The sequence below is a fragment of the Setaria italica genome, chromosome I, assembly GCF_000263155.2.
Source record: "Setaria italica strain Yugu1 chromosome I, Setaria_italica_v2.0, whole genome shotgun sequence".
Classification (NCBI taxonomy): Eukaryota; Viridiplantae; Streptophyta; class Magnoliopsida; order Poales; family Poaceae; genus Setaria; species Setaria italica.
This window is the reverse complement of record NC_028450.1, coordinates 36,319,876-36,332,853: the sequence shown is the minus strand read 5'-3', so window position 1 is coordinate 36,332,853 and position 12,978 is coordinate 36,319,876. Positions and strand designations below refer to the sequence as shown.

Below are 12,978 nucleotides of genomic sequence, written 5' to 3'. Positions count from 1 at the left end.
CATATATCACTATGATATTTCTTTTGTGGTTGCCGTCTATTTGGCTTTGGAAATGTTTGCGGGGTAATCGATCGACATTTCCATGAAGTTGATCTACCTAATGATTTGTTAACAGGGCCACAACTCCTCCTCCCCCCCCCCCCCCCAACACACATAGTTCATAATACTCTACAGTTAGTTAATACACATAACTGAAGATTATACTTAAGATCCTGCTAATGGCCACCCCAATCATTTCATCCTGGCTTCGTCCCTGTTTGTTAATACAAATCTCATTAAGCCTAGAGATAAATCGATACAGGGGCAATATACAAGGTGTTATCACCTAATATATGCAAGCATGGTAGCCAACCCCCTTACCACCCTCATGAAAAAAACGAGTCAAATCTTGGCGCCGCCTTGGCAACATAAACACATGGCAATATATAGGGGAAATGCACGTGCGTGCATGGAAACATGTGATAAAAGACAAGCACAAAAACACATGGAATAAGCGTGTGCATGCCAACGTGCAATAAAGGACAAACACAAGGAAGTTAGTAACCGATAACGAATTAGAACTGCAAAATTTTTAAGAGAGTGTCATCATGAGGTTCAAATGGGCTAGAAATCAAAATACTTGGAAATATCGAGCATCTGTTGCTGAATGATACCGAAACATGTTAGGCCAGTCCTTCCTAACGCACAGTTTCATTGCACAGTTATCAAGTGTGAGAACTTGGTAATTGTGCATAATGAAACTCCCCTCACATCTGATGAATTTGACAACCCATCAAATGTAGTCAACAACAAAAAAAATAGAATTTAGAACTATGTTGCATATGCATGTATGTAGCCTTGGAATGAAGAAACACATGGACACAAACTAAATACAATGAGCTAGATACATCATCACATGAAGAAATGAACATCTACTTCGAGGGGGTTGTGCATTGACTGAGGAAATGATCCTGCTAGCCTTGAGGAAATTAGCCATATGCTACACAAAAGAGTCCAGTGATGAGTGAAATAAAGATGAGATTCTCAGTGTCGAAGAATACAAATTTAAACTTTACTGGTTATTGTCAAGTATAGATTATCCAGTAACATATATAGAGAAAAAACTTGGACTTATCGTATAGTAAATATATAATACGAAAGCACACATAAATATTTTATTTTATTACCATTTTTGCGAAATGAAGTACATAGCCGCTAACATAACATACTCGCACGTTCAGATGAATATCGAGAACGGCATTGCCCAAGGTTGTTAGTCGCTCGATATGATCAACAAGAGCTCACTCCTCATCCACGGTTTGAGGCTTTGAGCGGCCATCATCGATCCAGTCCCCAAAGGAGGGTGACGGCGACTCCGGCCTGCCGCCGAGGCCGAGCCCCAGGAAGTCCAGGAGGCGTTCCAAGCCCATGCGGTACCTCGCCCAGAAGGCGGGGTTCGGATCAAGTGGAGCCATCCGGATCGGGGGACCAGCCACCGGCACCGGCGCCGGCGGCGAGTCCGGACGCTGCACCGGCGGCGACGCCGGCGGCACCACCATCGTCGTGCACGCAGATGAGCCCCCAAAGCAAAGCACAGCTCTACTCAGTACTCTCACACACAAAGATCGATTCCCACCTATACGGGCAAAGCCACCGAGCTAGAATTAACGGTGGAGCGAGCTCGCCGGGGATTCGCTCGCTGCGGCCGTGGTGGCCCGTTACATATAGGAGCGTCGCCGGCAGGGGTCGATCGGGAAGGGTCATGCGCGCCATGCATCGACACAGGTTACAGGACCACCCCACAGCGCGTACAAATTTTAGCAGGAGGCGAGAGCTGTGCTTATTTGTTGCGTGGGTAATTTAGCAGCTTTTGATGTCCGAGCTTATCTTTGTCATGTAACAGGGGCGGACTTTTCATGTGTGCATGTGACCACATTAGCTATTGGGATCATTTATTTTTGAATTAACGGTAAGATGAATTATGAGTAGGTTTGAAGTACAAGGGTAGGTGAGGAGATCAATAGTTGTATGTAGAGAAATCAACGACTAAGATAATGCATGTGGTCATATATACATATACATATAGGGCGTGCTTGGTGCCCGGCCATGGAGAGCCACGCCACGGCTTGTGGCGCCGATTTCCACCGCCACAGCCGCCACAACATGTGGCGTGGCGAGGTTGGGGACCAAACAGCTCCATAATTTTACATTTTTTGTCATGCAACGTATGTGACTATTGATGACCACCATTCTTTTCTTTTTAAAAAAAAGAGGTAAAAACTTTTCTCTGATTTTTATTGGAAGCTAAGGGTATATTAAAAATAAGAGTTGTTTCCTCAAAAAATAAAAATAAGAGTCAGTTTATTTTTTAATTGAAAACTAGTCCTAGAACCACATAAGGACAATTCAACGTAACTTCGGTACCACAACCGTTAACTGACCACTCTCCAACACAACTAAGCCAACTCGGTCGAAATATGATGACCAAACAAACTAATCAACTCAACTCAACAACCAACTATACGGTTTTGAGGGGAAGAAAATTAAACCCAGCAAAACCCTCTTCACGAATCACGACTACAACTTCCTCAGGACCAACTCACCGGAACGACCACAACTTCCAGTCTTCCCTGGGAGCATGCTGCATGGCTATCGTTCGCCATGTCTTGGTGGCTCCTACCTGCTTTAGTTCATCTGTTCCTGAACCAAAGGGCTATGCGCCCAGGCCTCCTGTTTCCAGCAAGTACGTGTTTATGGCTACCAGGTGAAGTGGTAGGTTTTTTTTTCCCGTGTGTCTTAGTTACTCAGAGGCTGGAATGATGATTTTGATTCAATCGTATCATTTGATGTAATGGTTTTAGACTCTTTATCGATAAAGTTAAGTCGTAGTACTCGTAGGAGTTACATAGGAAGAATTTGCATCCCATTTTTTTTTCCAAATTAACTTGATGCCACTCTGAAAAGAATAGGCTAACAACCATAAATGTTTCCCAATAACTAGTTAATGAGGATATCATAATATTTTTTTTCATTTTTATTGAAAAAGTTGCTTTTGCAGTCTTCCAATAATCTCATCACAATACAACTACCGTATCAGGAGAGTCACAACTCATTTATTTGGAAAGAGTTGCGGTGAATTATTGGTTTATCCTAATAATTACTGGGAAAGGGGAAGGTAGATACTGTTTGACCACTCTCCCAATATGAAAGTTAAATTGGGCATCTGCTAATTTTTTTTGGGGTGCTCTAAAAGATTTTTTGATAATAGTAGCCTATTCTTTATCGTCAAATAGTCTAACAACCCTACGTTGACTAGGAAAGCACATCGGTAATTTATGCATAGATGAATTATCGTATCAGTGTTTCTGTCTGTGGGTCGTATCTGAAATTTCTTGGGTGGACGTCAAATGAATCTTGTTACTATTGGGTTTATGCGTGTACAGCTTGATGTGTCAATGCATACAGCATACAATTAAATGAACAGAGAGACAATCCTCAATCGATGACCGATTTCGTCAAGACTCCAGTTATCATTTAGAACCCCATAGAGTATATTTCACCGATAAAAGCTGACAAGAAACATGGTAATGTCGCTGATATATAGTCCGATACATGCTTGACAGTCACGACTCGACAGATGGTAACAAACACAAATTGAAATTTGAAAGCTAAAAATTTGGAGACTGCAGAGACGAAGATGATGCTGATAACACTGAGATGACCATAGGAGTTGATTCTGGATAGCTTCTACCGCGCAAGAAGATGTTAATTTCATGCATGCGTTCACAAGCGCCACCGGCCGACGACGACGACTCCGGCCAGACTCCGCCGCCGCCTTCACCGCCAGCCAAGAGATAAATTTAGAGGGTTATGATTGTGACGCAAGCTGAGTTGGACCATGTCCTCGTCCCCGGGCATCACGAGGTTCCTGCTACTGCTAGCGCCAGCGGAGGAGGCCCGCGGCTCCGCCGCAGGACGCGCCGTGGCACGGCGACGCTGCTGCAGGCTACCACCGCCAGCTCCGCCCACGACGGCGGGCAGAACGCCCAGGGAAGAAGGGCGCCTCCACACCAGCGACGGTGCGCGGCGCGCGAGCCTCAGCATGGACATGGCGACCATGAAGTGGTGCTGATTCGAGCAGACCAGCAGCCGCGCTGCCACCGGCGGCGTCGCACTGCTCGGGCCCGGGAGCGCGCCGCGGCCGTACAGGGGCTCCACCGCCGGCAACGCGACAAGGTCGGCGGTGGCCGGCACGGGGAGCTCCGCGCAGACGTACCCCGGGGGAGGGATGAGCCAGGGGACCTCGTACACGCCGAAGCAGAACCCGCAGTTGCAGTAGGCGCAGATCAAAGGGAAGCCGCCGCCGCCGCGCACCGGCGGGGGCAGCTGGGTGTCGTTCGGCGGCGCGGCGGCGGCGGCGTTGAGGTCAAAGGAGTCTTCCGGGCATACCATCGGGATCCGGCCGCAGGCGCGCAGGTAGCTGTTCATCGTCCCCACCACCAAGCCGCGGACGCGCCCTCGGACCGCCAGCCGTTGCCTCTCCTCGGCGCCGGCCGGGTACCCGTCTTCGAGGACCGCGATGACCGGCGCGCCGTAGACCAGGGCGCGGAGTACCTGAAAGACGGAGTACGCGTTCCTCCTCGGCTGCACCGCCGCAGACGACGAAGATGAGCCGGCGAGTCCCGGGATCGGCGCGACCGGCAAGTCGCCGGCCGCCGGGATCAGCGCGATCGTCAGGTCGGCGGCCGCCGGGTTGCTCCCCATCTCTTGCACCTCTTGACTCTTGTCACCGTGGAGGCTGCGGCTCGGGTGCCAACTGCGAATGCGGCCGGGGGCTTGTCGTGGTTTGGTGGCAGCTGTGCACGCAAGATATAGCGCGTGGAGCTCGCTTTCGAAGGGCAAAACGGCGGGCTCTCTCTGCACTAGTCCAAAACCAGATATCTGCGTGCAAAGCAGCAAATCTTTGCAAGTTCACTAGGCATTTATTCGAACCCAGCAGAGTGTCCAACGGGCCATATCAAATAAAAAAGAAATCGTCTACTACTCTAGGAGTATAATGTGTATAAATGAGCCATATCTTCTCCTTGCAAGTTCACTAGGAGTAAATGAGCTGGAGAAAATACAGATACGCTTCTTTTAAAAAAATACAATAAAATAAAATATAGATACGCTTCGTCTCAGTGAAATGAATTTGTTGAGGCCGCCGGTTCACGACAGCGCTGGACGCCCAAACGAAAATTTCGATAAAAATATCGTTTCCCTCCAGATAAACGGCAAATTGTGCATAGAAATCAAACGCAGCAAGTCGTCAATATTTACCCAGCCTCTCTTTTCACTCAGGTGTTTCATAGATGTCGTTTTACGTGTAGAAATGGTGTCACCTGGAAGCAAAATTACGCACAAGATTTCTATTTTCGAACAAGAACTCAACGACAGAAGTTCATTCTACCTTCGGCCAGTCAGGTGTCAACTCCTTGTTTCAAAAAGGAAAAAACAAGTTTGGGATTTGCAATATCGATGCTTGCTACCATCCATGAGATTGTTTAGACACAATGCATAGTCCAACGATCTTTGGATTCAATAACCAATTTAACCAAGTGAATCCAAATATTCCAATACAATGTTCAGGTCATTAACCATGCCATAGTATCCGTAAAAAACTTGTGAATTCACAAACGAATTGAACCTAAAAAAACTCCAGACATCACATGCCAAGACAGCAATAGGACTAATAAACCATTCAATCAGAACGATGAGCTATAGCAAAGCTCCATAGAACATACTGTTGCAGTTCTAGTTTACAACAAATGCAGACAGTAAGGCATTGCCAGCTTCAAAACAGATACTGGTGTACTGGTCACACTGTCACGGTGACCTGAGAACAAAATGCTCTCTCATATACATCAGAACCATGCTGGGACACATGCCATCATACAAAATTGACAGAACATATTTATCCAAAAAAGGCACTTGGAATCTCAAAATCTACTTGGCTAGCATCTTCTACAAGGTTAACCATTATCACCTATATTTTATAGTTCACTAAATAAGAAATCCAACAGTCCAAGCCCGTAAAACAAATAAAGTGGCCAACAATCACAATATATACAGTTCCCTCATCTGGCAAATCTTAATATTTCATTCTCTGGAGAATGTAGCTATTTTGACATGGTGCTGAAACAGTGCAAGAACTCATATTCAACGACATCCTATGCGATGAACCAATGACTAAAAACAGTGCAAATCTTAAGTTTTTTTCTGCTTTCAACATGGAAATCGCAAAGTCCTAAAAAAACATGGAAATCACAAAGTCTTAAAAAAATGGAAATCACAAGATAAATTGAATCAACAAACTATCTTATGTTTATAATGGTCTATTATCCAACACAACTAAAATCCAGAACACAACAGATATTTTTGGCAAGCAATAATCAGTCATAAGACCATTGACCATCTTCCACGGGATTGTATCTAATAAAAAAGAAGATACGACAGTGAACATATGCAGGCATTAACAGTTACGCTATGAAACGGCCATCCATTTCCTATGGGTTCCTACTAGTTGGCACATGGATGTGCCTGGAACAGTCACTGCATGTTAAAACAGAGGAACCAAAGGTCACAAGCTGTCTATAAGTCAAAAGAATTTATCAGTTATAACAATACGCAAACAGTCAATGATTAGGTATACAATAGCAGTACTAAATGAGTTTAAAAACAACAGCATGATTTTGTACTTCATCATGACATGCTTAAATAAATGCCAAAATCACACCTATTGTCAAGTTTTTTGTAGTTCTGTGTTCTGCCATCACATGTAAATCATTGTTGTGCAAGAATTTATGTGAAATTTCACAATTCAACCATATTGTTCTGAATAAAAAAATTGCATCATATAATTTTCTTAGAAACAGATGCTTCAAGTGCAGCAGTTAGGATCTAGAGATCAACATAGGTTAACTGTTGAGCCAAGGGCAACACAGACGAGCCAAGTGGGAAGTAGAAACCATCGGACATGCAAAAGTAAAATGTCAACAGTAGAAATTTAAACAGCAGATGATAGAGGATTAATCTTAGAGAGACATCACATGCATAGTGAATGAAGTCTGAAGTTATGGCTTAACAATGCTAATAACAAAGTCTTACCCATTTTTTGACGCTACACCCAACACAACTAGTGTGTTACTGTATTAAAAAAAACTCACAAGACCAATTATTAGTTATAATGCCACTTCAATTCCAAAATTTAACATCCAGCAACTAGTATTGATTGGGCGCATCTACAATCCACTGCTCTGTATTTACATTTATAACTTAAACTGCTGTAAAAGCAGAAACCATCACAACTTTATCAAAATGTAATAGTACAAAAAAATATCAATAATATGCTATCAATGAATGATGTGTTATGCACAAAGCTATAATGCAAGACCAACAAATGTGATCATGCAATGCCTAATATACCTGTACTCGATGCAGTCAATGATGTGTTACGCACAAAGCTATAATGCAAGACCAATAAATGTGATCACACAATGCCTAATATACGTGTACTCAGATGTCGTACCCAATAAGCAAATATAGCCCAGGAAGTTCGCAGGAACAAACTATAAAGCTAACCATACTTATATAACGTTAGTTCCGTTACAAACGGCAATATACAGCATGTGCTGCATCCTAATCACATCACTAGCTTTGCCCTGGCACATATAATGATACATCATGGCTTCTGTCATTAGTTATCCTTATCCATACATTGTGCTTCAATTATTTTATTCCATATGTTCTAATAACAAACTGTGCCCTGTGCACAAACTACAGTGCGGCCATGCTAAATTATCTGGCATTGCTTGTGCTTCAATTTGATTTCTATGACATTGAACTATTAGCAACTTGCATAGCCTCTGCAGGTGAACTAGCAAGGAAAAAAATTAACCCTGTTTCCAAGCATCAATAACATGTATAGACATAAAGGATCACATCAATAACATGAACAAAAAAATCAATAACATAGACAAAACACTAATATAGACAGCAACCACACAGCAAGATGAACTTAGTACTAAACACGGGTACTATTATAAGAATTCAAACTTTGCAATTTGCATCATCCATAGACACACAACAAAAAGGAAATAAGCATAGAAAATATAAACAGAACTAAGAGCAACAGAGTAAAAGTATTATTCAGAACTAAAGCTAGTTGGGACTTCATCGCCTGAAGTGCCTATCACACAGCACGGATGACAATACAAACAAAGGAGTGGCACATAGCATATAAATCTCTAGCATTCCCCTTACCAATTGGACACAGCAGATCGGAGAAGTAAATAGGCCGTAATAACATGCAATCACCATATACTAGCATAACAATGATAAGAACTGCACTTGGTAGCAAACTTCTGTACTGAGTTGAATCTCAAATTTTAGTGCTTAATCAAGTAACAACATTGAGAACTATTACTTGGTTTAACAGAACAACTACTTCACTTGGCGTAGATATTATAAATTCAGAACAACCTGAGCAACAGAGTTGCTCAATCCTAGAGAGACATTGACCATGTACAAGTGCATGAACATGGAGCCTACGACTTAATCATGTTAATACCATAGCCTTACCTGTGTTTTGACACCACATCCAACACTGAATTGCAGGAAGAACTCAGGAGAGTAGGAGACCAATTATTAGTTTACTAAAAATAACACCGCTTCAATTTAAAATTTGACATCTAGCATTTAGTGTCCATTTCTTGGGTGCATCTACAATCTGCTCCTTTTCATTAATGCCTATAACTTCTGTAAAATGTAGAAAGGCTGCAACTTTATAAAAATGTAGTGCCCCAGAAATTATAGTTCCAGACATGCTATTAATGACCTATGCGTATGCATGAAGCTATAAGCTTATAATGCAAGAATGCAAGAACCGGATATTAAATATGATCATGCAATGGCCCAACAGTCTTAGGCTGCTATATCCGACACAATCAAAAGCACCACTGTAGCACAGGAAATTCACAGTAACAAACTATAAAGCTTACTATAACAAGCTATTTTCCATTTCAAACTTCAACATCGCGTGTGCTGCATCCTAATAGCACAACAGTTTTTCCCTGGCACATATAGTGATATAAGTAACAAGAAAATTATGGCTTCTACACTAGTTATCCACAAATTGTACTTCAGTCATTTTAACCAAAATGTTACTAACAAACTATGCCCTGTGCATGAAACTGCAGTGCTAAAGTTATCTGTCATTACTCGTGCTATAATTTCACATGTATAACATTGCACCATTAGTGATTTACATGGAATTTGACCACTCCATCACCTTTTGCACATTAGGGCTACATCCTTCTAGACTCTGGCAGGTGAATTTGCAAGGAAAAATGTAAGCCTAAATCTAAGCATCAATAACATGTATAAAAACAAAGAATCACATCAATAAGAAGTCAGAAACACTAATATAACCAACAATCAAACAGGTGAGTTGAGTTTGGTACTAAATGTGAATGCTGATATCAGAATTTAATTGTTGCAATTTGCATCGTCCATGACACATCACAAAAGGAACAAAGCATAGAAACAGAGGCAACAAGCTTATTACCGAGGAAACATAAGCTGCCACTAACTTCTTCACATGGAAAATGAATGCCTAATTGCATATGTCACAGGATGGATGATAGAACAGTTAAATGACTGATGCACAACAAATAAACCTCTAGCATTTCCCCACCAAATGGACAAATCTGATCGGAAAATTGAAAAAACTTAGTAATAGCACGCAATCACCCCCCATACTAGCATAGCAAATGATATGATATGACTCAAGCACCTGATGCTGCAAAAGACAAATCACCACTATTTTAATAAAAAAAAAGCTGGCAATATCACAAGTAAACAGTCAGCAGTCACACAAACAACATGCCATCACATCAAACCATCAACGACAGTACTAAATGGTAGCAAAAGGCCAAAAACTAAAGCAGGCACATAGCTAAAGCGAGACGATTACTGATGGCGCTGGTACTGAAATTATGCGGTTCAAACTCTGCATCAATCCATGATTCCATGACAACGACAAGCTCCGAAATCACAGAACAGATTCACAGAACCAACAGCATACTATTCAGAAGAGGAACAGGACAGGGCGGCATCCCCTTCACTCGGCCTTGGCGGCGGCGGCGGCGGCCTCCTCCACCTTCTCCTCCAACTCGGCCGCCTTCTCCTCGACCTTCTCCTCCACCGCGGCCGGGGCCGGCGGCGCGGACGGCTCCGCCGGTGCGGGCGCCTTCTCCTCCTCCTTCGCCTCGGCCGCGGCGGCGGGGGCCTCCTCCTGGTCGGGGTCGCGGGCGGGGTCGGTGTTGCGGGAGACGGCGCCGCGGAGGCGGTCCAGGAAGGGCTTGAAGGCGGTCTCCACGGTGACCCACGCGAGCGCGATCCCACCCGCGACGATCACCGCCGTCTTCAGGGCGCCGCCCTCGCGCGCTCCTCCTCCCTTCGCCATGGGTGCTCGCGGGCCGCGGGTGACGGATGCCTGGATGGGGTGGGCGGGCGGTGGCGTGACGCACGCGCTCCGTGCTGCGCTGTGTGATGGGTGTTTGCGGCCGCGCGCTTGGGGGGTTTGGGGGTTTTGTGCGCGAGTGGGGGCGGCGACGGGGAGGGGAGGGGGAGGGGAAAGCGTTTTGGCTTGCACTGTACTGCACGAAAGGGAAAGCCGGAGGAAGAGGACAAGCCGAGGGGGCGGCGTGTGGCTCGTGAGCCGTGACCTGGATTGGGGTGGACCGCGGGCCGCTGCCTGATTGCTGGCCGCGCCCATGGGCTTGTGGGTGAGCGGTGACGTCTGCGTGAAGGACAGAGACCGCTTTAGGGAAAAAGTTGTTGGGCTGGATCTAGCAAAGGCCGTGAAGATTTAAGGGATTGGGCCGGCGTTCACTGATTGGCCTGGCCCGATAAGAAAACGTCGGTGGCAGGCCGAGGGAGAGAAAAAAAGAAAGAGGCAAGGTCGTCGTGTTACGCGTTTCCTTCCATTGTGGATCGCCGCCCGCCGCCGCCCGCCGAATTTTCATGTCCTGGCTGGGCGCCACTGATTCATTGGACTGCGACCGAACGAACCATCCAAGGCTCGTGGAGTCGTGCGTGGTGCACGGCACATCTGCAGGGTCCATCCAGACTCTTTGTCGTAGGAAAGGCACAGAATTGACTGCCTACCTGTTGACATGCGACGCTTCACCTCCTGTTCTCCTTCCTCCCTACTCCCGGTAGACAAGGCACAGCAAAGAGAAGAGTATGCGTCGTTCTAGTAGAAACGAAATTGGGGTGAAATCGGCGTTCGAATCCACGTCTCGAATACCATGTCAACCCTTCCTACGACGAGAATTTTGCGTTCTAGCGATACGCCCAAATCGTGGACGAATTCACTCGTAAAACTGAAAAGTCTCCTTAGCTGGAGTATTTGCATTGACGACCATTTTTCGAAGCTTCTTTTTCCAGCTGTTTTCGAGCTGCACTGACCATTAGCTTCAGCAAACGCGTGCACCGACACCGATAGATGGCATCATGGCAAGAATGTTACAAGGTTGGTAGGTAGCCACAAGCCAGCCACTGACAAGACGTATCAGATCTGAGCAGGAACTCTGGAAGGCATCTTTCTTCCTCTCAAGAACAGAGGAGCACGACTTGCATTAGTTTTATTTACCGCGGGGGGAGGGAGGGGGGCAAAAAATCAATAGGAGTACAAGATCAACCAAACATTTTACATTTTTACATCGACCAACCAACCCAAAAAAGAATATAAAGAACGAGAGTACAAATTCACCTCTACAGGACAGGGGGGCACTAGATCTACACAGAACAGAACGGTAATGCTACGTTTCATTCAATCCTCAATTCACCGGGCTAAATTTCCACTTATAATCGTATTACGATATCTTCACCTGGAACCTGAATCTTCTTCTTTTCGGGCATCTCTTCATCCCCATTTGGATCTCACGGAGATCGGTTGCGACGGCCATCGTCCGCAACCGGCGAGGGACGCTCTCCTAGTGCGCCATGGCGTGGCCGTTGTGGTGGAAACTCTGCCTCTGCACGTAGGCCAACGCGGCCGCCGGCTTGCACTGGGCGTTGTGCTGCTGCACCGCCGACGACGGCAGCGACGACTGCTTCTGCGTGGTGGGGAGGGAGTGCGTGGACATGACGAGCCGCCGGACGCCGGCGCGCACCCTGTAGAGGATGTGGCCCCAGCTGCCCCGGCTCTGGCGGCCGAGCGCGGCGACCTCCTCCTCGTTCATCTCGAGGTCCCCCGCGAAGCCGGGCTTCTTGGTCAGGAGCCAGCCGACGCCCCACTGCCACCACTGCCGCAGGGAGCCGCCGCCCGCGGCGAACGCGGCGCCGAGCGACGGCGCCGACTTGGAGCGCCGGAACGCCCACTCCGCCGACGCGGAGGAGATGGGCTGGATCTTGCCTGAGAAGGAGGACAGCCGCTTCCTCAGGCCCATGAGGTGGCTCTCCTTGCCTCCCCCGCCTCCGCCGCCGAGGCGGCCCTGGAAGGTGGGCAGCTCGTCCTTGAGCGGCCTGGTCGGCAGGAACCTCGTCTTCTGGATGTTCTCCAGGATGGTGGCCATGGCCGGCGCCTCAACCAAGCAAAGCAAGAAGCAAGAGAAAGAAAAAAGAGAGGAAACTCGAGCCTTCAAGTGACAATGGCCAACTCCTCTCCTCTTCTCTTCTCCAGATCTCCTCCCCTCCCTTCTCCTTTTGGTGTGGACAGGGGATGGAGGAGGAAGGCGAGGTATGTGTATGTGATGGCGCGGTGTTTGTCTCGCAGCCACAGCAGCCGCCTCCCCCGCCTGGACAGGCTGGCTTTATTCATGCATGAGGGGGACACGAACGAGGTGTGCGGTTGAAAGTTCGGGGTGGTAGCTTTGTAAACATGTTAGCGCGAGGCGACGCGAACTGCTACTAGAACCTTTTTTTTTTTTTTTTTTGGGGGGGGGGGGGGGGGGG

At 46.4% G+C, this 12,978-nt stretch overlaps 2 protein-coding genes across 2 annotated transcripts; both read right to left on the bottom strand.

Annotated features, from left to right (window-relative positions):
* Nucleotides 1–9,987: 9,987 nt before the first annotated feature.
* On the bottom strand, nucleotides 9,988–10,636 carry LOC101783151 (outer envelope membrane protein 7). The gene has a single exon (XM_004953631.3). The coding sequence runs from the start codon at nucleotides 10,481–10,483 to the stop codon at nucleotides 10,139–10,141; it is 345 nt and encodes a 114-aa protein (XP_004953688.1). The 5' UTR covers nucleotides 10,484–10,636; the 3' UTR covers nucleotides 9,988–10,138.
* Nucleotides 10,637–11,622: 986 nt separating this feature from the next.
* On the bottom strand, nucleotides 11,623–12,865 carry LOC101782734. Its single transcript, XM_004953630.4, has one exon. The coding sequence runs from the start codon at nucleotides 12,597–12,599 to the stop codon at nucleotides 12,018–12,020; it is 582 nt and encodes a 193-aa protein (XP_004953687.1). The 5' UTR covers nucleotides 12,600–12,865; the 3' UTR covers nucleotides 11,623–12,017.
* Between the last annotated feature and the right edge of the window lie 113 nt (nucleotides 12,866–12,978).

Coding starts and splice junctions, on each gene's coding strand:
- LOC101783151 (XM_004953631.3), bottom strand. CDS start 10,483: ATGGCGAAGGGAGGAGGAGCGCGCGAGGGCGGCGCCCTGAAGACGGCG.
- LOC101782734 (XM_004953630.4), bottom strand. CDS start 12,599: ATGGCCACCATCCTGGAGAACATCCAGAAGACGAGGTTCCTGCCGACC.